Source organism: Epinephelus fuscoguttatus, linkage group LG17 (assembly GCF_011397635.1).
Source record: "Epinephelus fuscoguttatus linkage group LG17, E.fuscoguttatus.final_Chr_v1".
In the NCBI taxonomy this organism is placed as follows: Eukaryota; Metazoa; Chordata; class Actinopteri; order Perciformes; family Serranidae; genus Epinephelus; species Epinephelus fuscoguttatus.
The window spans coordinates 5640581-5666659 of record NC_064768.1 but is presented as its reverse complement, the minus strand read 5'-3'; the positions used below and the strand labels follow the sequence as shown (position 1 = coordinate 5666659).

At 46.3% G+C, this 26079-nt stretch overlaps 2 protein-coding genes across 7 annotated transcripts in view; one reads left to right on the top strand and one right to left on the bottom strand.

Annotated features, from left to right (window-relative positions):
- The first annotated feature begins 1088 nt into the window (after positions 1–1088).
- LOC125904280 (craniofacial development protein 2-like) lies at positions 1089–12325 on the top strand. The gene is made up of 4 exons (XM_049601607.1): positions 1089–1864; positions 1966–2105; positions 2235–2331; positions 10077–12325. Exon 4 carries the CDS (start codon positions 10420–10422, stop codon positions 11701–11703), a length of 1284 nt encoding a protein of 427 aa, XP_049457564.1. The 5' UTR covers positions 1089–1864; positions 1966–2105; positions 2235–2331; positions 10077–10419; the 3' UTR covers positions 11704–12325.
- Positions 9029–26079, bottom strand: part of LOC125904276 (BCL2/adenovirus E1B 19 kDa protein-interacting protein 2-like) — a 37506-nt gene continuing 20455 nt past the window's right edge. For all 6 annotated transcript variants that reach the window (XM_049601598.1, XM_049601600.1, XM_049601603.1 and 3 more), the window contains 4 exons: positions 23580–23711; positions 14847–14933; positions 14091–14189; positions 9029–9339 (listed from right to left, as the gene is read on the bottom strand). In XM_049601598.1, coding sequence (XP_049457555.1) covers positions 9315–9339; positions 14091–14189; positions 14847–14933; positions 23580–23711 — 343 coding nt within the window. In that variant the 3' untranslated portion in view covers positions 9029–9314. The remainder of the gene's footprint in view (positions 9340–14090; positions 14190–14846; positions 14934–23579; positions 23712–26079) is intronic.

Sequence of the window (26079 nt, the reverse complement as noted above, 5' to 3'; positions counted from 1 at the left end):
GACTCCCACTGTCCGGCAGAGCTGCAGCGCTCCGCACAGCAAAGGCAGCCGGTGGGGGTTGACGGACGGCGGAGCACGCAGCAGATAACTAGCGCAGCCGTTCTGCAACGGACACGCATCCAGTGGAATTCCGGCGTTACAATCCTCAACACAGCAACATGTGAAGTGGGCGGAACCCAAACCAAATTTTTTTTGATTTTTTTCAGCAGTGTGATTTGCTTATTTCATTTCGGTTAGTGGAATTATTAATTGGACTCTTCCACGTCCATGCCAGCCACCAACACCTGTGTTGAATCAACGCCGTAGGCTCCACGTCGACGTAGAGCCTATGCCGTAGCCTGACGTGCACCTCCCCAGAACTGTAACTATGCGTCGCCATGACGCAGACCTCCTGTCTGACGCTGTATACTGACACCATTTCCCTCAGTGGAAAGGGAGCTTGTATTTACTTTTAGTTCACAGAAAAAAAACAATAAATTGTTAAGACAGTAAAGCCTCCACTAAAATAACATTTTAAGTCATGTGTGTGATTTATCCTTCAGGGATTTATACTTTGGGATTTATCCAAGTTTCATATGAGCAGAGGAAATCTCCGCTTGGCGCTAGGCTAGTTATACGATGTTAAATGCCATAGGCTTGTGCTGATAATGTTAGCATGTTGTATTTGTTTGGAAAACGTGTAGTGTGAAAGTTGTTTTGTCGGTGAACCTTGTGAGTTGTAATGGAGCCAAATTGTGTGCCGTTACCTTTGTTAAATTGTTGCTGTTGTCCCTGGTTTTATATGAGAAGAGGAAAAGATTGCTGGCCGCTAGGCTGATCAGTACAATGTAAAATACCATAGGCTTGTGCTAATAACATTAGCATGTTGTATTTGTTTAAAAAACATGTTTAGTACATGACATTTGTTCTGTCAGTGAACTTTGTGAATTGTAATGGAGCCAAATTGTGTGCCGTACCTTTGTTAAATACTGCTGTTGTCCCTGGTTTTATATGAGAAGAGGAAAAGATCACTAGCTGCTAGGCTAATTTATACAATGTAAAATGCCATAGACTTGTTCTAATAACGTTAGCATGTTATATTTGTGGGGAAAATGTGTCCAGATTAACACAAGTGTTTGTCTGTGAATGCTGGGAGTTGTGAAGCTGATTTGAGTACTTGTGTTTAAAATCATCCCTATTAAGCCATGTTTAATGTGTGTTTAATGTGTGTTTTTAATCAACTAAATTTCACAGCACTTCACAGAAACCTCTGCCACCGACTTGTGTTTTGGAGGTGTAACTGCAGAGTGACACGGACACACCACCACAGAAGTAGAAATATTCACAACAGCATAGACGAAGTGCATATACAAGGTCTACGCACAACCATAAATCCCCTTTCAGCGCTTGATCTCTGCTGTAAATCACGTTATTTTAAAAATCTCATTACTTGGCAGTGGTTGGAAAGTGTAAATTATGAGGTTTCTGTCAATTTTTTTTTTTCACGCTTGGATGATAAAAACACTCGTGGAGACATTATTCCAAATAAATGACATATCTATCAAAATCCTGCTGAGCTCCACTGGCGCAGGTTTCATCGAAGAGGCCCCGCCTTCACCTCCAGCAAATCGTGTGCAAAGCGTGTGGGAGTTTTTACCAGCTGAGGGTCCACATGTGGATCTTTCTGAAAGACGGACTCAGTCCTCGGTGAAATCAGGAAAGATCCTTGACATTGGAACAGTCCTTCGGCGGGGGTTGCTGACGTAGCATCCTTCAAAGTCGGTTGTTTGAGGATCCTTCCAAAACCATACAGTAACCAACCCTGCAGTATAAAACACCGGCTCTCCTCTTCAGTCCTTGTCAGATCATTGTGTCTATCACTGTGGTACAGTCATGCTTCAGGCCTCAGTTGAATTGTGATTTCAGCTTAGATTTCCCTGGTGTATTTTTTCATGAATACTTACCTTGTGTTTTCCTCCATCATAGGATCACTGCCTACCTATCTGCCAGCCAGTTTGACCTTCTGCCACGCTCCCAGTCACCCACACCCCTCCAACCTTGTTTTGCTTCCCTGCCATCAGCTTCCATCCCCTGTATTTTTCCTTACGGCCACATTCATTATCCTGGTAAAAAAAAAAGTTTTTACCACTCTCTTTCTGAGTCTGTGTTCTGCCTTTGGGTTCACCTTGGTGATTGTAACAGTTTTGTTTTACTGTCCTGCCAACCTAATTGTTTGTTTTTCCCGTACCACCCAGAAACAGTTTCTCCGTCCATCATCCACCATCTGCCCGATTCCATGTGAACACAGCATGCACACACACATAGGCTATATACAGTTTGGCAATAAAAGAGGTAAATAAAGAGGAATCTTTTTTTGTTTTCCAGGTGTTTTTATGTGAATGTGGATCTTTCAGTTTGAGGAGTTTCTATAGTCTGCATGTTCCACTTTATCCTAGGTGTGACCTGCATTGTGGGTCTCACACTTCTCTGGTCTTGACTGGAACACACACACACACACACACACACACACACACACACACACACACACACACAAACACACTACCACACACATTCTGGTCTGTGGGTATTTCTCAAAGTCAAGGATCCTCCAAAGGCAAGAGTCCTTCCTAGCATTCAGTGAACACACATTGGAACAGGCTAACAAGTGTCCCCAGGTGATCGTCTTTAACCCTTAGCAGACTGAGGGTGTTTCGGGGTACTGTGATAATTTGGCCACTCTCTAATGTTGTACAATTTTAAACAAATGGAGCAGTTTTCTCAGAGTCACGTGACTTTTAGGGTGAATACATTTCTGGATCATATTTAAGAGTAAGGAGAGTATTGAAGTAAAGACAGCAGTTGAAAAAAGTTCAGTCATTTACAGTATATACACAGACTCATAAACAGAATCACTTTGTCATTTGAAAGTGGTCCATATTTTATGTGTACTACAGTAATATGAATAGCGTACCTGATCTGATGAGCCACACTGCTCTGAAACAGCTGACTGCACTGACTGTACATGTTACTGCCGCGTAATCCTCCCAAATATGTTGTGTAAAAATATGTAAAAACAAACACGTTTTTTCTAATGTGATTTCTGTGGCCGTTCTCACCCCAATTCCCCCTAAAAAATGTACCAATTGAAACCAAAAGAATGAGAACAATTATCATGTTGTTATCATGTGAATAGTGAGGGGGTGGACACTTAGCGCTCCATCTCTGCTGTAAACGATTACTTTACAAACTTATATGTTTAATCTAAATCACGTTATTTTAAAAATCTAATTCTTCATACATTATGAGGTGTAAATTATGAGGTGTCATGCTTGTATTATAAAAACTCCTGGAGACATTAATCCAAATAAATGACATATCTATCAAAATCCTGCCAAGCTCCACTAGGGCAGGTTTCATTGAAGAAGCCCTTCATTTCCAGCAAATTGTGTGCAAAACACTGTGGGGATTTAATGATGAAGTTATCGTAGAAGAATGAGATGCCGTTCCAGGATGACAGAAATTGCTGCCACATGCGCATTTCCATTTTACAAGTGTCGTCCAGAACCGCTTGGTCGTGGAGAGAGGGAATGGCGGCTGCTGGTCTTTCAAGGAGAGGAAGCTCATTTTCGGCCTACATCATAAAATGTGTCCGTTTATTTATACGTAAATTCTACCCTCTGGGGCTGCTGCGTGAGGCTAGTGTGACCACCTGTGAGTGCTGTGGGACGGTGGAGCGGCTCACAGCAGCACCCGCTGCTCGATGGGGACAGTAACTGCAGAGCGACAGAATTCAGAGTCTCCAAACACGAGTACAGTCTCCAATAACACCAGAAAAAGATGCTAGATTTGTCGCTAGTAGTTTTTAACAAAGAAAAAGTCACTAAGAGGATTGGAAAAGTCTCCAGATCAACTCGGAACAATGGAATGAAACTTGAAAAATGCTCCGGTGGCGGTTTATATTTCAAGATCGCTGATTCGCTCATTTTGCTGTCAATCAAAAAGGGATTCAGCCTCAGACAGATCATCCAATCATCATGCAGAAGCCCAGCGTCCAGGCCAGCCAAGGCCAGCCCACTGACCCATAGACCCCCTGAGACGCTGAGTGTCCGATGGGCGGGACAAAACCAAGCATTTATCCAATGACTGTCTAGTTTCGCTGCAGTGGACCAACCCACTCTATGCTTCCCCACTGAAGTCTTTGGATGCTGAGCTTCAACACTGTTTAATGCACTGTGACGCTGCAGGAATGAATGAGAAGAAAGTCGCGTCAGTGACCTGTGATAAGTAGCTGATTCTGAACAAAAGTTTAATGCGTTCTAGCGCATATTTAGTCAATGAAATGTAAACACAACAGTACATATTTGACCACTTATTTTTTGACATTTTAGGGGAAGCTGAGCTTCCCTTGTAGTCTTAGAGCAATCGCCACTGGAATGGATGCAGCTTTGGTCAGCAGTTGAGAAAAAAAAGATTTTGCCTGTGGAATTATGCGGATGGCATAATTGAGGTGCCCGAGGAGAGCGAGCACCTGGTGCACCTGTCTGTCAGGAGATAATTAGACAAGAGCAGCAAGATGCGCTGCACTTTTTCCAAGGGCAGTGAAGCCTGGAATGCCAGTGAGTTCAGAGTAATGCCCAGAAACTCAATGGACGTGCCAGGTCCTGAAGTTTTCTCTTTGGACAGAGGGACGCCGAGGTTGGAAAATGCGGACGTAAGCGTAGTGAGACCGTGGCGAGGAGGTGAGGACGGTGGAGTCATGACAAGAAAATCGTCAAGGAGATGAAGCACGTAGGGGAGCCTGTAATTGTTGGAGAGGATCCAGCATAGAGCCTCGGATAAAGAGTCAAAGATTTTGGGACTGGTCTTGCAGCCGAAAGTGAGGTGCACGGAGAAGTAGTAAGCCCCCTTCCAGCAGACACCAAAATAACACCAGAAGTCAGGGTGAATGGGCAAGACCTTGAATGCGCTGGTGATATCAGCCTTAGACAGCCATGCCCCATGTCCTGCCAGACGGATCAGTGCCATGGCGTGGTCAATGGTGGCGTACTGCATGGAGAAATCCGGGCTAGGAATAAGGCTGTTGATGCTCGGGATGTCGGATCCGTGTGGGGAAGACAGGTCAACGATCAGCCTCTTTTTCCCCGAGTATTTGCGTGTGGTGACACCGATGGGACTAATACGGAATACAGAGAAAGGAGGATAATCGAAAGGGCTTGTCATAAATCCCTCAGTGACCTCTTTTTCCAGTAACATGTCGAAAGTGTCGGGCTCAGTGAGAGCGGATTGAAGATTGTGACACGTGTGGGAAGAATCGGGAAGCACCTCCATGCCCGGGTGAAAACCATGAGTGAAGCCAGGAGGCGGCAGCCGGACGAGTTGCAACCCCACTGATTGAAATTATTGCACACCATCCTGCCGCCCTGATAGAGGATCGACCGTCCTTGCTTGTCAACACCCTTTGACACCGGCACGGTGACAGTGGGATGTGCGTCCTTGGCTCTGGGGATGACAGGAGGAGGAGGTGCAGCGGAAGACGGACGGTCAAAGATCGTGGAGTGGTGGGGCGAGAGTGCGGTGGAAGAGCCATGATAGTGCATGCAGAGGCCGGGTGAGAAGGGGCGCTGCAGAAGTCGCAGGAGAGGGAGGAACGAGCTGCGAAAATGCAGCAGTATATTTCAGAATCGAGGACCCACCAGTACGTCCCCTGATGTAGCTGCTGCAACCGGCTGGCTGCTTGTGCAGCAAAGTGGACATGGTAGCTATAAAATCCCGCCCCCCCCCGAAACGCAAAGCCATGTCCAACACGATGGACAGATAGTCGTCCAGCTCTGATCGACGGTAAGGATAAGCAGAGCAGATGAAGTCGCAAAAGAGGGAGAAAGCTAGAGCAAACTCAACAGCAGTTAAGTCTTTAGACCTGGCTGGAAGGGGTAAGGAGAGACATGTCGGAAAGAGAGTGGAAGGCAGTGAAACACCTGCCGGAGGAGCCCCTTGTACTGCAGGACGGGGCTCCTGGGCTGCGATGCCAGCCAGAACAGGATAGTTGGAATGAAGGGTAGAGGAAAGGGATGTGGGGATGGAGGATGTGTGTGCATGGGGTGAGAGTGGAGGCCTGTGAGACAGGGAGGAGAAGGAGGCAGATATAGCGCGTGACATACCTGCATCAGAGGGAGCAGGCACAAGGGGTGATACGACCTGACCCCTGGCTGGGGGAATGAATGAGAGAGGCTGCTCCAGCTGGAGTGGTGGAGGCGCCGTGACGTCACCGATGGTGATGCTGGCAGGAGTAAGCCCCGGAAGGGAACCCGGAAGTGCAGCCAGCTTGGGAGAAGGAGCTGTGGTCTCGGGGGCCCGGACAGCGGCTGAATAGAGCTGGAACAGCCTGGACTTATTGTCGCTGCGGTGGAAGGGGATGTTTTTTGCCCTCAGGAACCACTTGAGCCGGTTGATGGTCCAATCCCTTATGTCGGGCTCTTGTTGTGGACGTGGAGATGGTGGAGATGGCTGAGTGGAGTGCGATGGAGCGCCGCGGGAGCAGCGAGGTCGACTAGTCGCTGCACCACTGCAGGAAGGAGGAGGAGGAGAAGACCGCCGCTGGTTCCCATGGTTGTGGACGCGGCGTCGATTTCCCACCCGCGAGGACGGAGGAGAGGAGGCCTGAGACCCACTAGGAGTCTGGGCAATCTCGTTGATGGAGCCCAACGGAGAACCACGGCAAGGCCAAAGGATGTGGACCACAGAGCGCAGCCAGCTCCCATGGAGTGTCAGCTACTGGCAGACTGCTGAGACGGAGTCAGAGGATCACCTGGCTCAAACAGGGAGTCATACAAGTCGTCGGAGTCGGACCCGGACAGGTTGACTTGCAGGACATGATTCATCTTTGGTGAGTATACAAAAAAACACACTTGCTGAGATACGTAGGGTCGCCAGTGTTCGAGAGATCTGACAGGCCCGTGGTAGAGCTGTGCTGGTATATATACGTTAGTCAGGTGATTAGAGGAGTGGCTGAGGCGTGGTCCTGCTCCTGAACCTAAGTTAAACAATTAACTCCATGTAATACCAGCTCTAAAGCAATCTCAAGAGGAGACTGTGAAATTCCATTTAGACGCACTTCCTTTTCACAAACTGTTCTGTCAGTCAGGGGCAGTAAAACCTGGAATAGTCTGCCAATCTCAATAAGGGAATGCTCTACCGTTTTCTATTTTGAAAAGGCACTTAAAAGACTGGCTCAAGTCCAATCAGATCTGTAACCACTGTTAATTTAATTTAATGTATAAAGCGCCTCTGTGGTCATGTGCAGTGATATGGGCACACTAGCACTTTAGTATGACTATTGCAGCACTGAAAAAATAAATATATGTATATATATATATATATATATATATATATATATATATATGAATTTTAACAGTTGTCCAATAGGGCTGTCGGCTGTGTATTAACCTGACTTCTGCACAACACAACTGATGGTCCCAACCCCATTGATAAAGCAAGAAATTCCACTAATTAACCCTTATAAGGCACACCTGTGAAGTGGAAACCATTTCAGGTGACTACCTCTTGAAGCTCATGGAGAGAATGCCAAGAGTGTGCAAAGCAGTAATCAGAGCAAAGGGTGGCTATTTTGAAGAAACTAGAATATAAAACATGTTTTCAGTTATTTCACCTTTTTTTGTTAAGTACATAACTCCACATGTGTTCATTCATAGTTTTGATGCCTTCAGTGAGAATCTACAATGTAAATAGTCATGAAAATAAAGAAAACGCATTGAATGAGAAGGTGTGTCCAAACTTTTGGCCTGTACTGTATATATATATATATACCTCATTTTCCATACACACCCCCGACAGACGCCTCCTCCCTAATTTAATGTAACTCATTTTATTACACCAACAGCTATTAATATTTATATGAGCACTGCAGCACTTTATAACCTTACTCATTCATATCCATTCTTTCTATACAGCATAACAAGAATCATGAACAGGACTTTGTATTGCTGCAGTCCCATCTTCCATCTACACATTACTTACAGTCCCCCACTCAAACTCCTTTTTACACTGTATTTTATTGCACAGAATGTTTTGGTCTTGTCTTGTACTATATATGCTTTTGACATTGTTGATGGATTGACCTGGGGTCATGTGCAATAGGGTTTATGTGCAATATTATGATATCCCTGGTCACCTCTGGTGATGTCACGGGCTACACTTGATGTATTTTTGAATGTATATGGTGCACCTCTTGTGTCTTCTGTATTGTGTCTACGTGGTTGCTATGAATTTTAACTCTGTCTTTTGTCGCTGCTGCTCACTACATTTTTACATCAACTTGCCTATAGGAATAACAGATGGAAATTAGCCGTAGGCTACAATCTGGCGTATTTACATATACTCATGTATTTGTTGAGCATGTCCCTATTTCTAAATTAAAAAAAAAAAAATTCTTTGACTTTGAGAAACACCCTGTGTTCCTGTTTATTGAGTTTCCTCAGCAGCTACCTCACTTCCTTCCTGTCTACCTCCATTTCCTGAGCAGCCGCTTGGTTCATACTGGCCAGACACACACACACACACACACACACACACACACAGTTCTTTATAAATGACCACAGTGTTTCCTCGTGCGCGCGCAAGGAAACACTGTGGTCACACACACACACACACACACACACACACACACACACACACACACACACAATTAAGGTGTTCACAGGTACCAGCTCTGATCCAACAGACTTCTTAAAGCGAAAAACACTCACTGTGATATAACATATATAAATATACAGTATATTCCCTGTACAGTAAATATGGAGCTACAGATGGTTAGCTTAGCTTAGCATAAAGACCAGAAACTAGGGAAAAGGTTCTGGTCGGTTGGAATGTAACAAAATCCACCTCCACCTAGTTTTAAAGAAAAAAAACAAAAGGGAAGATATCTTTCATCTTACAAGATATTAGGTCCATCTTAAACAAAAAGAATTCACTTCTTGTGCAAACAAGATCATATCTCATGCACACAAGATAAAAAAATACTTTTCATGACTTTGCTCGCCCCGATAATACATTGTGACTCGGTGGTATTTACATCACTTCATGCTGTTGTTTCATTACACTGCGTTAGATTGCATAGATTTTAATAGAAATTATAATATTTGCTCAAGTTTTGTTCTGATACAAAGTTATTAAAAAACAGTTCGAAATGTTTAACACTTAATAAAGACAGAGGGAGCAGCAACACCCAGTGACATCGAAGCTCCACTTGACGACAAGAGGCAGCTTCATATTAAATATCTGACCCAGAACAGGGAGATAGGATCCAGGCGTTTTCAGTTTCACCTGGTCAGACTCCGGTCATACCTGCAGGGAGCAGAGATGACATCATCAAGTTCATTTCAGCGTAAAAAGATTTTTTTCTCTTAAAAATCAAAGTTAGAAATTAACCATATTAACGAACCTCTGAGCAGGTTGAATATATCTTGATAAAATGACAGTCTTTGACATTTTCTTCAATATGTTCCTTTCATCAGACTACAAACCAAACAGAACATTCCAATAATTCTTTTTAACAGCTTGATCTTTTCATCAAACTCCAGTTTTCTTAACCCATTTAATCCCATCAGTTACAATGGTGATAGCAAAACAAAACAAAAAACAACAACAAAAAAAAAAAGTTTTCAGTTATAAGGCTCTAAAAATGTTACCAAATAATGCATCAATGCATTTCCAGCGAATATTGAAACAATAAAGGGTCTATCTGAAATATGTGCAGTGTCACATGTTTAGTGTAAACTGTCACATGACCAGAGCTGTTTACTTCCTGGTTGTACCATGAGACCTGGATGGCTGCATCAAAGCTCCCAAACAAAAGGTTAATTGAAAGGTTTTTTGGGATGCATTGTCTTTAAGGTATCTGGTACTGATACGTGCATTTGTAATTACTCAACTTTGTTCAGTGGGGTCACAGAATTAGTGAACATGTTGACGGCAACAGTAGTGACTGGTGGGATAAGACGGTGCATCTAAATGTACATGTTCTTATACACGTACATAATTCTTGTTCTACCTAACCTCCTACTCTTCTTTTCTTTTTTTAGGTTCACTCTGAGCGAAGTTTTGGATATGTGGGATCTTGTTGATGGTCCAGACCATGTGTACAACCTAACAGTTGTCCCTCAAAATAAAAAAAATGCGGCCTCAGTGATTGTGACAGCGATGGGTCAGATATAGACTATGAGGGGGAGACAGGTTATTTGCCAGTCAGGCTTTTAAATTCATATGTTGAACTTACACAAACAGATCACGACAGGAACAACTTTATCAGTGATTATAACCCATGACCTCCCCCTCCAGCTGATTCTAAATCTGACCATCAAAGTGGTCCCGGGTGAGGAACCAGACTAAGAGCGATTCAAAGACCTCGATGAAACCTTGCCTGGTATGGGGACACCGGGGCCTCCTCCTGGAGCCAGACCCAGGAGGAGAGCTCACCAGCAAGCATCTGGTGGCCGGACCTTAGACCATGGGGCCCATTTGGACTCAGCCCGAAGAGACAACATGGAGCCGTCACCCACCACCCGCAGGGACAGCAATCAGGGTCGGGTGCATTGTGTGCCGGGCGGCAGGCAGGGGCAGGGCCCCTGGCGTGCCAATCCCTGGCGTCGCAGACTGGCTTGTGGAGCGTGGAATGTCACCTCTCTGGTGGGGAAGGAGCCAGAGCTCGTGCGGGAGGTGGAGTGGTACCGACTAGATATAGTTGGGCTCACCTTCATGCACAGCACTGGTTCTGGAACCAAACTCCTGGAGAGGGGCTGGACTCTCGCTTTTTCCGGAATTGCTCAGGGTGAGAGGTGCTGGGTGAGTGTGGGTATACTCACAAACCCCTGGCTGAGCGCCGCCGTGTTGGGGTTCTCCCTGGAGAATGAGAGGGTCGTCTCGATGCGACCGTGGGTTGCAAAGAGAAGGTCTCTGACTGTTGTTTGTGCTTATGCACCGAATGGCAGTGTGGAGTACCCGGCCTTCTTGGAGTCTCTTGGGGGCGTCCTGCCAGGGGTGCCAGCTGGGGACTCCATAGTTCTCCTGGGGGACTTCAACGCTCACGTGGGCAATGACGGAGAAACCTGGAGGGGGGTGATTGGGAGGAACAGCCTGCCTGTTCTGAACCCGAGTGGTGCTTTGTTATTGGACTTCTGTGCGAGTCATGGACTGGCCATAAAGAACACCATGTTCGAGCCCAGGGAGGTTCATAAGTGTACCTGGTACCAGAACACCCTCGGCCAAAGATCAATGATCGATCTTGTGGTCGTATCAGCAGATCTGCGGCCGTGTGTCTTGGACATTCAGGTGAAGAGAGGAGCAGAGCTGTCAACTGATCACCACCTGGTGGTGAGTTGGATCAGATGGCGGGGAAGGCTGCTGGACAGATCTGGTAAACCCAAATGTGTAGTGAGGGTGAATTGGAAATGTCTGGCTGAGGACCCTGTCTGTGGGGTCTTCAACTCCCACCTCCGGGAGAATTTCTCGTGCATCCCGGGAGAGGTTGGGGACATGGAGTCTGAGTGGGCCATGCTCAAAGTCTCCATTGTGGAGGCGACTGCTAGGAGCTGTGGTCAGAAGGTTGTCGGTGCCTGTCGGGGCAGCAACCAAAGAACCCGCTGGTGGACACCAGCAGTGAGGGAGGCCATCAGGCTGAAGAAGGAGGCCTTTTGGGTCTGGCTGGCCTAGGGGTCTCCTGAAGCAGCAGACAGGTACCGGTTGGCCAGAAGGGCTGCAGCTGTGGTGGTCACTGAAGCAAAAACCCAGGTGTGGGAGGAGTTCGGGGAGGCTATGGAGAAGGACTTTCAGTTGGCCTCAAGGAAGTTCTGGCAGAGTGTTAACCGACTCAGGAAAGGAAAGCAGGGCTTGTCTCAGGCTGTGCTCAGCAGAAAGGGAGAACTGCTGACCTGAATTGGGGACATCGTCGGGCGGTGGAAGGACCACTTTGAGGACCTCCTGAACCTGGCCATCACGTCCACTGTAAATGAGGCAGAGCCTGAAGACTCGGGGGAACTCTCGCCCATATCCCTGGCAGAAGTTGCTGAGGTAGTTAAAAAGCTCCCAGTGGCAAGGCGCCGGGTGTGGATGAGATTCGCCCTGAGATGCTGAAGGCTCTGGGCACTGTTGGGCTGTCTTGGTTGACAAGCCTTTTCAGTGCCGTGTGGAGGTCGGGTAGAGTGCCTGCAGAGTGACAGACCGGGGTGGTGGTCCCCATCTTCAAAAAAGGGGACTGGAAGGTGTGCTCCAACTATCGGGGTATCACACTGCTCAGCCTCCCGGGTAAAGCTTACTCCAGGGTGCTGGAAAGGAGACTCCGACCGATTGTTGAATCTCAGATTCAGGAGGAGCAATGTGGATTCCGTCCTGGCCATGGAACAGTGGACCAGCTCTTTACCCTTGCGAGGCTGCTGGAGGGGTCGTGGGAGTTTGCCCATCCAGTCTACATGTGCTTTGTGGACCTGGAGAGGGCTTACGACCGCGTCCCTCGGGGGGTCTTGTGGGGGGTACTATAAGAGGAGGGGGTGAGGGGGTGCTGCTACGAGCCATCCAATCCCTGTATGACCAAAGTGAGAGCTGTGTCCGCGTACTTGGTGTACAGTCGAACACATTCCCGGTGGGTGTTGGCCTCCGCCAAGGTTGTCCCTTGTCACCAATCCTGTTTGTGACCTCATGGACAGGATTTCGAGGTGCAGCCAGGGGGAGGAAGGGGTCCGGTTTGGGGCCCTCAGACTTGCATCTCTGCTTTTCGCAGATGATGTGGTTCTGTTGGTTCCATCACATCGTGACCTCCAGCATGCACTGGGGCGTTTTGCAGCCAAGTGTGAAGTAGTTGGGATAAGAGTCAGCACCTCCAAGTCTGAGGCCATGGTTCTCTGTCGGAAACTGATGGATTGCCCTCTCCGGGTTGGGGGAGAGTTACTGCCTCAAGCGAAGGCGTTCAAGTATCTTGGGGTCTTGTTCACGAGTGAGGGTAGAATGAAGTGTGAAATGGACCAGTGCGGCTTCTGCAGTGATGTGGGCGCTGCGCCGGTCCATCGTGGTGAAGAGGAAGCTGAGCCGGAAAGCAAAGCTTTCGGTTTACTGGTCCATCTACGTCCCAACCCTCACCTATGGTCATGAACTCTGGGTAGTGACCAAAAGAATGAGATCACGAATACAAGCGGTGGAAATGAGTTTCCTCCGTGGGGTGGCTGGGCTCAGCCTTAGAGATAAGGTAAGGAGCTTGGACATCTGGAGGGAGCTCAAAGTAGAGCCGCTGCTCCTTTGCGTCGAAAGGGGTCAGTTGAGGTGGTTCGGGCATATGACTAGGGTGCCTCCTGGGCGCCTCCCGCTGGAGGTGTCCCGGGCACGTCCCACTGGTAGGAGGCCCCAGGGCAGACCCAGAATACGCTGGAGGGATTGCATGTCTCGTCTGGCCTGGGAACGCCTTGGGGTCCCCCAGGAGGAACTAGAAAGCGTTGCCAGGGAGAGGGGATGTCTGGGATGCTTTGCTCAGCCTGCTGACCCCGCGACCCAGTACCGGATAAGCGGTTGAAAATGGATAGATGGATGGATGTTGGGAATGGCCAGTGACAGAATTGTAAATGTGTTAATAACTGAGCTGGGATATATCAGAATTTTGATGACTGCATAGGAGATTATGATAATTCAGTCAATAAATGGTAGATACAACACATCATCCCAACAGTCACAGTTGTGACCGACCAAAAAACACTTTTTCACCTAGTGTTCCATGAAAATTAAAAAAAAAAAAAAAATTGATTATTTCAAAGGGTTATCAGTAACAGATTTGGATAGTTTTATGTCTGGGAAAATTTTTGAATTAAACAGGATAATATTCCTCAAGGAAACAAATCTCTGATGATTCAACTTAACCATTTCATTAACATCCATTTCTCATTTTAGTGTAAAGAAATTCAAAGAAACAATAGTGAGTCAGTTTCTCATTATGGATTTGTGTGTCACATGTGTTTTAAATTCTTCCTCTTCTGTTTTATACTTGGATCAACTTGTTTTCTCTCCCTTTGTTGTGACCGTTTGGGTGATGAACTGTACTTTTAGATCTATACACTTACTGTGTGACACAATCTGGGATCTGCACGTGCTCAGTGGGGATAAAGTGAGAGAGATCCTGGAGGCTGCTGACGAACTGGAGCTTCCTGCTGAACTTAGAGCTGGGGGGGGGGGGGGAATTTTGAGAACGTTAGTTTGGTTTGATTTGTCACCCAGTGGTCAGAGTAAATGTCTGTATTGTAAGTTTCTGCAAAAGCTACAAAACCACCTAGTCATGTTTAGGAAAAGATCATGTTTTGGCTTAAATTCCCAGTTTGGGGTCACAATCACGGGCAGCTGTGGCTCAGGAGTCAGAGTAGGTCGTCCGATCCCCGGCTCCTCCTGTCAGCATGTCAAAGTATGCTTGGGGCAGGATACTGAACCCCAAATTGCTCCTGATGGCTGTTTCGTTAGTGTATGACTGCGTGTAAATGACTGCGCTTTGAGGGGTCAAGAGAAAGGAAGAGTGCTATACGAGTGGAGTCTGGCTGGAAACATTGTGATCTTTCACTACAAAATAACTGGTTTTGTCATTTGTTGATGTTGAACAGTGGTCTGCAGCTTCGCAGGCGTCTCTCTTAGGTGTGACACCATACGCCATCCCCTCCACCTCCTGATGACGAAGTCAGCTCATATACTACATCAGTTTAGAAATACTGATATGATACACAGGAGCGCACAAATGTAACAGACAATGCCAACATTTTGTTCTAGCGACTAGGCTGCTGACAGAGACTGACGAAGAGGAGGAAGAGGAGATGGAAGAGGGGGCAGCAGACCTGATGAAGGGTTTGATGATGGTGATGAGGGCTTTGATGTACCAGGTGGGATGAACCACGTAGAAACCCTTCAGGTTCTTCCTCAACCTGCACACACAGACACACAAGTGCACGCACACACACACACACACACACACACACACACACACACACACACACACACACACACATATACAGTACCTGATTTATTACTGCAAACTGAGTACTTTACTTTATACTTCCACTACATTTATTCGATTCTTACTTTTTACATTAGAAAAAAAACACATAATTGTCTCCATTTACTTCCAACAAACTTCAGCATTAAAATTCTCTTTACATGAAGTCATTGGTGATAAAAAAAAAAAAAAAACATATCAATACTCCATAATGATATCACATAGACACATTCTGCACAATGAGTACTTTTACTTTGGTATTTTAATTAGCTGATAATACATCTGTACTTTTACTTAAGTGGCATTTTGAATGAAGTGCTTCCTCCTCTGCTGCCCTGTATAGTTATACTCTCAGTCCTAAAAAACTCTTTATTTTGCTTCAACACGTCAACACAGCCTGGCATCAGATATCACTGTGCTCACTTTATGTAGATGATAAACTGAGGCTCTTTTACATCTTCATTAAATTCAATAAATTAGAAAAATGTGATGACACACATTTGTTCATATTTTTGTATTTTGTAGCACTTTGAGGCCAAATGTTTGAATCATGTTTTACGGTCAGAACTGAGGAAGGGGGAAAAAAATCAGTGAAGATCTAACTCCCCCTACTGGACAGAGACTGAAACAACACCTGACAGGGGAGAAAGAAAGAAAGAAAGAAAGAAAGAAAGAAAGAAAGAAAGAAAAGATAGAAGGAAGGAAAGAAGGAAAGGAAGGAGGGAAGAAAAGAAAGGAAGAAAGGATGGAAGGAAGGATGGTAGGAAAAAAGGAAGGATGGAAAGAAAGAAAGAAAGAAAGAAAGAAAGAAAGAAAGAAAGAAAGGATGGAAGGAGGGAAAGAAAGGAAGAAAATAAAGGAAGAAAGAAAGGATAGAAAAAAGGAAGGATGGAATGAAAGAAAGGAAGAAAAGATGGATGGAAGGGAAGAAAGACAAAGAAAGAAAAGAAGGAAGATTTGATTTTGTTACTCCTGGTTACACAGCCATTTTATGGGAACTACAAAATAGACTTTAAAAAAAACTACAGCAGCAAAAAATACAGAAAAACACCAGAACACCAGCAAAACCACATCAGGACCGTATCAGAAGTTGAGAACCAAGGAGTTCTCCCGCACAGAACAAAACACCTCCTGCATCCCCCAAATGTTGATAAAAGTGTCCATCAGGCCGTAAAAAGAAAAAACTACATCCTGTGACCCCTGACCCCTCACACGGTTGTTCTTTGTTTCCAGCTAGCTTGGCCAACCCTGAAAGGTAATTAATGAATAAGATAAGATAAGATACACCTTTATTGATCCCGTAATTGAGAAATTCCAGTGTTACAGCAGTCAATGAGAAAAGAGTCAGATTAAAGATTTCAAATTTAAACTTAAAAAACTTAAATAACTAGGCATGCAAATAAGTACAAAAATACAAGAGACGGCGATAAATAATAATAATAATAATAATAATAATAATAATAATAATAATAATAATGTGACGGCCTCCTGCCTCTAGGGCCTGCTGTTGTGTTCTGTGTTCCCTCTTTTGTGTTGTCTTGTCTTTCCCTGTAGGTCGTAGGTGGGGCTTGCCACACCTGGGTGGATTTGGCCAGTCCACAGGTGTATAAGAGTTGGCACTGCTCCTCACATTGCTGGCTGCTCTTCCCTTCTCTGCTCTGCTCCGTGACCTACCTGGGGTCCGTTTCACAAAGCAGGTTTAACAAACTCTGAGTCTAATACTGAACTCTGAGTTGATCTACTCTGAGATAGGAAACTCTGAGTTTCCAGTTCCAGAACAGCTGATTTAAATCAATTTAATCAACTCGGAGTAGTTTCACTTGGAGTTAAGCGCGTGCACCACAACTATAAAAAGCCAGCATCAATGGAGCCCCGATTTGACGAGTCACCATGGCAATGCGGAAGAGGGCTGCGTTTTTCACCCCACTAGAATTAGAAATCTTAATGCGCTCATACGGCGAGTTTGCACACGTTTTCAAAAAGAAGTGCAACACCGCTGCAGCTGCAAAAGAGAGGGAGACGGCGTGGGAGAACATTGCTGCTCGGGTCTTGAATGGTAGCCTATTAATTTATTTCATTTAGGTGCAATCCCGCGGGGGAGAAGCGCACTTGGCAGCAGTTTAGGATGAAGTATAAAACCATTGTTCAAACAGGTAAGACCTCGGCATAATCTCATGGGGGTACCTCATTTTGATCATGTTTTACATTGTAAAGTAAATATTAAGTGGCTGTTTGACTGTGCAGTTGTTTTATCCCCAACATAATGCTGTTTTCACACACATAAATGTGTTCTCATCTATATCATTTTCTGTTAAATTATTAAGCCTATTTAAACTAACACAGACTTCTACTCAGCCAACAGAAAGAAGGCAGATGCCCGTAAAACAAGCACACTTTTCTGACCGCCCTGCATACAGTTGCCTTACTCAAGTGCTCAGCATCTCCGACATTGTACAAAAAACTTCCATTTGCAAAGAAACGCGCAACACACAATATCTGCTGGGATGTGAGAGCATGACTACGACTGGTAATGTTGCAAATGTAAGGACGGATTAGGTTGTGTGTGTAGATGATGGACTGTGACGTGAAACAGTACAGCTCAAAAATATAATTGTCTGGAAATGCTAAAACATCTATGCGTGGTCTGATAACCATCTCCCGACGAATATTTAATTCTCTGTGCAGTAATGCTGCTTCTTCATCCACGGGATCGTTATCAAAAGGACATGCCATGTTAGTGAAAAAAGTCGACACATACTGACTCTGATTTTTTTAAATGATTTTTTAAAATGACAGACGGCAGAAGTAGGCTACGGCAAAACTCGCCTGCTGACTGAATGAATGAGGAAATCAAATGGAGTGTGTGGCTCTGAAAGAGGGCGGAGACAGAGAGAAACTCGAGGTTCCTCGGTTCTTTGAGAAAACATGGTCCCGACCAGGTTAGGTTCATAGAGTCTGTTACTACGGTAACTGACCGAGAGCTTAAGTTACCTCTCTCTCTGAAACAGGCTAGAGGTACCCCTCTTTCTCTGGTTTGAGTTACCTCCCTTTTTGAAACGGAAAACTCAGAGTTTCCCTCATTTCAAGGTTAACAGACTCTGAGTTTTCACTAAACCTGCTTTGTGAAACGGACCCCTGGTGCGGCTGCATCACTGCACCCGTGATTCCTCGACGCATTATGTTGTGGTTTAGTTAGTTTATTTGTTAGTTCAGTTAGTATTTGATTATGTTGCCAATTACCTAAGTTTATATTGTTTGTAATAAAATCATTTCATTTTACTTTCACAACCGTACGTCTCCTCGTTTTTGTCATGGCTTTGAGCCAGGTCATGACAATAATAATAATAATAATAAAAATAATAGGAAGTGGATAATAATGAGCAGCAGTGAATGAAAATGACCAGTGGATAAGGTGCAAGTGATTGTATGTGCAAAACAGCAGACAGCTGTGGTGTCCATAAAGTGTCCATAGTGTCAATAAAGTGTCCATGGTCCAGTCTACTGTGAGCAGTGCTGGTTATGTAGCCTGACAGCAGCAGGCAGGAAGGACCTGCAATAGCGTTCCTTCACACACTTTGGGTGAATCAGTCTATCGCTGAAGGAGCTCTCCAGAGCTTTTATCTCCTCCTGCAGAGGATGGGAGTCATTAGTCCTCAGAGATGACAGCTTGGTTGTCATCTTCCTTTCTCCCACCACCTGCACAGAGTCCAGAGAGCATCCCAGGACAGAGCTGGCCTTCTTCATCATCTTGTCCAGTCTCTTCCTATCTGCAGCTGAGACGCTGCTGCCCCAGCAGACTACTCCGTAAAAGATGGCTGATGCCACCACAGTGTCAAAGAAGGTCTTCAGGAGCGCCCCCTGCACTCCAAAAGATCTGAGCCGCCTCAGCAGGTAGAGTCTGCTTTGGCCTTTCTTGTGTAGTGCTGTTAATGTGATTAGTCCAGCCCAATTTATTGTTAAGATGAACACCCAGGTACTTGTAAGATGTCACCATCTCAATGTCCTTTCCCTGGATGTTCACCGGTGTTGGGGGAGGAGTCTGTGCCTGCTGAAATCCACCATCAGCTCTTTGGTTTTCTCCGCATTGATCTGAAGGTGGTTCCTCAGGCACCAGTCCACAAAGTCCTGGCTCAGTTCTCTGTACTCCCTGTCGTCCCCATCTGTGATGAGGCCGACGATGGCAGAGTTGTCAGAGAACTTCTGCAGATGACAGGTGGGGGTGTGGTATGAAAAGTCTGCAGTGTAGAGGGTGAAGAGGAACGGTGCCAGCACCGTCCCCTGCAGGGCCCCCGTACTGCAGGCAACCAAGTCCGATACACAATCCTGGGTCCTGACATACTGTGGCCGGTCCGTGAGGTAGGCCAGGATCCAGGATGTGAGGTGATTAGCCACCCCTATGTGCTCCAGTTTGTCCCTCAGAAGCGCAGGCTGTATGGTGTTGAAAGCGCTGGAGAAATCAAAGAACATGATTCTCACAGAGCTTCCGGGCTTCTCCAGGTGGGAAAGAGCTTTATGCAGGAGGAAGATGACGGCGTCATCCACCCCAGTGCCAGGCTGGTAGGCAAATTGCAACGGGTCCATTGAAGGGCCTACTGCGGGGCGGAGACGAGACAGGACCAGGCGCTCCAGAGTCTTCATGAGGTGCGATGTTAATGCCACCGGTCTGAAGCTGCTGAAGTCCTTAGGGTGCGGAGTCTTGGGCACAGGTACCACGCAGGATGTCTTCCACAGCTGTGGTACTCTCCCCAGCCTCAGGCTCAGGTTGAAGATGGTTTCAACTATCCTGCACAGCTGGTCTGCACAGGACTTCAGGAGCCTGGAGCTGATGCCGTCTGGACCCACAGCCTTCCTCGTCTTTATCTTCCTCAGCTGATCTCTCACCTGACAGGTAGTGAAGGACAAGCTGGAGCAGGGGACCTGTGTGCTGGAGGGTGGAGGTGATGAGGTGAGGGGTTGCAGCCGTGATGTCTGGGCCAGGGGAAGGGCAGACTGATCAAATCTATTGAAGAACAGATTCAGATCATTCGCCCACTTCTGGTCGCCTCTGGCCTGGGAGTCTGGTTGTTTGTGTCCTGAGATGGTTTTCAGACCTCTCCAGACTCCGCTGATGTTGTTCTGCTGCAGCTGTTCCTCCATCTTCTTTTTATATCCTTCCTTTCCCCACCTGATGTTTCTTCGTAGCTCCTTCTGCACGGCCTTCAGCTCCTCCTTATTTCCAGAGTTAAAAGCTCTCCGCTTCTCCTACAGGAGAGTTTTTAACTCTGGAGTAATCCAGGGTTTGGTGTTGGAGAAGCAGTGTACAGTCCTGGTGGGTATGGTGCTTTCCACACAGAAGTTTATGTAGTCCGTAACGCATGATGTCATACTGTCAATGTCCTCTCCATGGGAATCACTGAGTACCTCCCACACAGTAGCCTCGAAGCAGTCTTTCAGGGCCTCCTCAGACCATCTTTTCACAGTGCGGGTGGTTGCTGGTTCTCTCTGCACCAGAGGTCTGTAGACAGGCAGAAGATGAACCAGTTGTGATCAGCTCTTCCCAGGGGGGGCAGGGGGATGAGTGGTATGCCTCCTTGGTGTTGGCATAAAATAAATCCAGTGTTTTATTGTCTCTGGTGTGGCAGGAAACATACTGGGTGAAGGTGGGCAGGGTGGTGGATGGACAGGCGTGGTTGAAGTTCCCAGAGATCAGAAGGAGGGCCTGAGGGTGCTGTGTCTGCAGCCTACTTGTAACAGAGTGGAGAATGTCACAAGCAGACTCAGCCTTTGCAGACGGGGGGCATACACCGCTACCACAATGACATGAGAAGACTCCCTGGGTAGATAATACGGTCTCATGCCAACAGCCAGCAGCTCAATGTCCCTGCAGCAATGCTGTTCCTTGATAGTGATGTGCCCAGAGTTACACCATCTATCATTCAAAAACACAGCCAGCCCTCCTCCTTTCCTCTTACCGCTGTCCGCTGTCCCTTCGTGTCTGATGAGCTGGAATCCGTCCAGCGCGGCGATCGTGTCCGGTACTTCCGCGTTCAGCCATGTCTCGGTAACACCAGCACGCTGCTCTGCCGGTACTCCCTCTGATGGCGAGTCAGCGCCGACAGCTCGTCCATCTTGTTGGGGAGCGATCTTACGTTCGACGGACGGGAGGACAGGTATGTACCGTCTCCTCCGTTGTCGGCGCTGCACTCCGGCGCGACATCCCCGTCTCCTTCTCCACAGCTAGCCGGGAATGTCGTGCCTCTCCTCGGGCCGCACCGCGGTGTAACGCAGCGCTAACAGCTGGTCCCGGGTGTAAACAATGGAGGCACGGCTGGGCGCCGGGTCCCTGCACACGATCATATCCATAGCAAAATGGGAGAAAGACCGCTATAAAGACAGCAATCTTCGTCTCCATAACAAAACAGAACATACGTGCTAGCTAGCTAACTGAAAAAACTCCGTGAGCAGGAGTTGCTGTAACAGGCGTCCGCACTGGGGGCGCCATCTTGACGCATCAATATATGTGTGGCTCTTTTCTTTGCTGCGTGCTGCAGACCGTAAATGAAAAGTGGAAATGACAAATGTTCCCCTAAACCCTAAAACCAGTCCTGTAGCTGTCTAAACAGACAGAAAGGACAACTGTTCCCTGTGCCAGGATCAAGTTGCACCAGATATCTGTCGGTGGCTATGGCAAACACTCCTCTCTCAGTCTGGATCTCAGGCTAACAGATGACAGGACCTGAGAAGAGATGTAACTGGTTCCAAAAAGGGGCTCCTCAAAGAGCCACAGCCTTTCGGTGGAATGACAAGGCCTGCCATGCCTGTAAAACAGACTGGTGAAAAGGTGTCAGACCAGTCAAGTCTATAGACTGGGGCTGGAACAGGAAGAGGTGTTTGTCCAGTCCTATGCATTCAGCTCTCCTCAGCAGCAGACAGGCAGTGTCCATCCAAGACAGGCCGAAGCTGTATAACAGTTTTTGAGGAGTCTGCAGTCTGAAGGCTGCAATATGAGATGTGATGTCCACAAGGCCCTGTCCTCCCTCGTGCACTGTCAGGTATAGCACCAACGAACGCAACCAGCGCTGCCCTGACCAGAAAGAGTCCAAAACTGCCCTCTGAACCTCTTCGATCAGGCCTCTTGGTGGAGGCAGGACTATAAGTCTGTGCCAAAGAGTCGAGGTAACCAAGTTCAAGACCCTGCCCCTGAAGGAAAGCTGTGGCAGCAGGCATTTCCATTTAGACAGCGTGGCACACACTCTCTCCACAGCACCCTCCCAGTTCTGCCTCTGAAACTCCTCAGTTACCAGAAAAATCCCCAATACCTTCATGCCCTGCCAAACCCAGCCGAGATTTCCTGGTACTTGAGGAATCCCCCTATCTGTCCATTGCCGTACCAGCAAACCCTCACCCTTCCCCCAGATTACCTTTGCTGAAGATGCCCTCTCATATAACTCTGAACTGCCAACCAGGAGAGCCACATTCCTCTGGTCTCCCACAGAAACATTAATGTCATCCACATAGGGAGATTACAACCAATGAGGGGCGCTGTAGCAAACCTGGTAGCATAACACCTGACAGCCTAAATCTCAACCTGCTTAACAGTGGTTCAATGGCTAAAGAGTACAGCAATCCAAAGACAGGACTCCCCTGCCTAATGCCTGTCTGAGCCTGCACTGGACAGCTCAGCCCACCACCTGCCTTCTGCAAACAAAAGGCGTCCTTATAGAGCAACCTCAACAAAGACATAAAACCCTCTCCAAAACCAAAAGCTCTCAAAGTGGAAAAAAGAAAATTATGTTCAGCCCTGTCAAAAGCTTTTTCTCAGTCTAATGAAATGACCCCAACATCAATATTGTACAGCTTGCAGACATCAAATAAGTCCCTCATGAGGAGGAGATTGACCATGATGGATCTGTCCAGTACACAATATGACTGGTCCCTGTGAATTAATAAAGTTGTTCAGCTTGTTTGAAAGCACTTTGGAGAGGAGTTTATAGTCCACACACAGCAAAGGCAATGGTCTCCAGTTCTTAAGAAGGGCCAAATCTCACTTTTTTTGCAGAGGTGAGAGGACTGCATGGCGACAGGAGGCAGGCCCCCCTTCTTTTCCCTCCAAAGTCCCCAGAATGTCTCAAACTTCTGACAGAAATTGTTGTCCTGAAGCAGCCTGATGTTAAAATGCCAGTATGAGCTGCTTTTACTGGTCAGTGAGACATAGACATCTAAGGTGAGTAAGTGATGGTCAGTGAAACGCACAGGGTAAATGTAGCTGTTAGAAAGTCTGTTAGTGAAACTCTGTGATATATAAACCCTCTCCAACCTCGCTGCACTCATCCTACCGCCTGACACCTTAATCCATGTAAACTGCCTGTCCTGGGGATGTTTGACCCTCCACACATCTACTACAGCTGATTCTGAGATGACCTGTGATAAGGAAGTGGATGAATGTAAATGAGGTTCCTGTCCTGTCCAATGTGAAGTTGATGGTACAGCTCCAGTCCCCACCCATCACTACGCACTCACCCTGATCACACTGTTTTAAGGAAGAAAGAAAGAAAGTAAGAAAGAAAGAAAGAAAGAAAGAAAAAATGGGCTGTACCTCCTGTTGATGGTGGTGTAACACTCCCTCAGCCAACTGATTCCTGGCAGTTTGTCTTTCTGCCCTCCGGCACAAAGATACACAATCACATAGTTTTCTGCAACCATCAGATCCAGAGTTCCCACCACATACCTGCAGACAGACAGACCGACATGTGAGTTCTGGTTCATAGTTCCCCTCAGGATGAACCCGTATCACTTTGATGATCCTCTGAATTTTTCATTCACGCCAAGAAAACCACAGATATGTTACATTTGTACATTTCATACATGTATCAGTGTTTCTGAAGTGACAAAGTGTATGAGCTGACTTTTTGGAGGGAATGGTGGATGGTGTGACACCGAGGAGAGACACCTGCTGAGCTGCACACCAACAAAACCAGTTGTTTTTTTCATCAAGGCATCACTGTTTATCCGGCTGGAATAGTGCCCCCCAAATTGCCTTTGGTGGGCGGAGCTTAGCTGGAGGCAAAACAGCTAAGCTCCAAAACAGATATTATAAGTTCTGTTGGCTTGTTTTAGACAATGGAGGAAGATGATATGAGTCTCTCTGAATAGGGTGCGTTTGGAAATATGTACTCTGAGTGTCGGAGTGCACGCTGACACAAACTGGACAGTTTGCAAATTCAGAGCGCTGTCTGAATGTACCGTTTATTTATCCAGAGCACTGCATTCTCTGAGCAGCAGAGCACACTCTGGGCTCTCTGTCTGGTAAGAAGGAGCAGCAGAGTGAATGTGTGATTAACTTAAATGTTCATTAATTTATGTAGAAATATAACACTCCATTTCTTCGACCAACAGAGCTCTCATTTTAGTGTAGTGTCAGACTGAATTTACCAATGCACCATGTCACTCACTCTCCGGGGCCGCGAGTGTTACTTGAATAAGTAAACACTGACCAACAGGACTAGACTGGCTGACCCGTATGCTCTCACTCAGTGGATAGATGATGTCACAGGACTATGCCAACAGTTTCTACAAGATTGTTTTGCTATCGAAGCTAACGTTGGCTAATGCGCTAAAAAGTTGGCGTTACAGAGAAATCCAATATTCCTCTCAGCAGCCCCCAGTTTCGGATGAGGTGGACATGATAACCCTTAATACACACTAGCTATGTTTACATGTGCAAAATTTCTTAATCAGATTAAAAATTTGAGGGATTGGAAATTCAGAATCCATTGTTTATATGGGCGCTAAATCAAATAATCTGATCATGACGTGTGTATACATGCACCAAGCTTTATTCAGAATAGCAGCATTTTGACATGCGCAGAGTTGTCTAATTTCCCTAAAATAACCATAGAAGAAGTGGTACTTCCATCTGTGCTGTAAACAAACCTTGATGCTGCTCCACTTAACTCTTTTGCGCTTTTCCCTTTTTCCCTTTTCCCTGTTCTCTTTATACATCCATGGCTTTTCCCTGCACTTAAAACTCAGCACTCAGAATGGACCTGCGCCAGGTTCTTAAAGCTGTACTTTTGTTTCTATTGTTCTCCATGATCAAACTAGGGCTCAGCAATGCATACTGCTCCTGCGTTACAGAAGGAGAGAGCGGAAGGAAATGAACATCCCTCCAAGTTTAGTGCTGCTGCCCCCTCCTCCACCAAAGACCAGAAGCCAGTGGATGAAGGTTAGAAGTAAAGACTGGTGGGAGCGGGTGGCACTCACGGAGTTCATCAGTCAGGAGTGGAAGCAAAACTTCCGCATGACATGACTGTCTTTCATGAAGTTACGCACTTTGATGGAGAGATATATAGCCCCAGACGAGGTGACTAGTAGCTAGTAAATATTGTATTTTCAGCTTGTGAAGTGGAGATACTTTCTTGCAATGTGTATATTAACTATATTTCAATAAATCTCTGTGCTTGTGTAAACCCTTATTTGTCTTGTTTCATTTGAGCTTAAGTATGAAGTGAAAAAATATGGAATCACAATAGTGTAAATGCCTTTATACAAATAAAAAGTTGAACTCTAAATAATTACATGTCCTCTTTTTTATAGTGTGTGAGGAACACTGAAGGAAAGGATATCAATCTCCTAATCGTTGGTGACCCAGCCTACCCCCTTCTTAACTGGCTCATTAAAGGATACCCCAACTCTCCCCGTCTGACTCCTCAACAGGAGTCCTTTAATGTTTACCTCAGCTCAGTCAGGGTGGGGGTAAAGATGACCTGGTTGCTAAAGTCGAGGTGGAGAGTTCTTCTAAAAAGAAGTGACTTTCATTTCAGTTTTGCACCAACCATGATTGCCACCTGTTGCGCACTCCACAACTTCTGCCAGAGGGAGAGGGATTATGGCAACAGCAGCTGGTTGGAAGAGGCTCGTGACTGTGCAAACATCTGCCCTCAGCCTAACCAGCCAGTGAATCTTCAGTGCAGTAGTGGTGGAAACCGTGCAAAAGAGGCGTTGACAGCATGTATGGTCACCCAGTTCCCACCCTGTACAGGGCAACGACTAGTAAAAACAAGTGTTTTCTGTTTAGAGTATTCATAAGAGAAACT

Excerpts from the sequence above, each read along its gene's own strand:
- LOC125904280 (XM_049601607.1), top strand. The coding sequence starts at position 10,420 with ATGGGGACACCGGGGCCTCCTCCTGGAGCCAGACCCAGGAGGAGAGCT.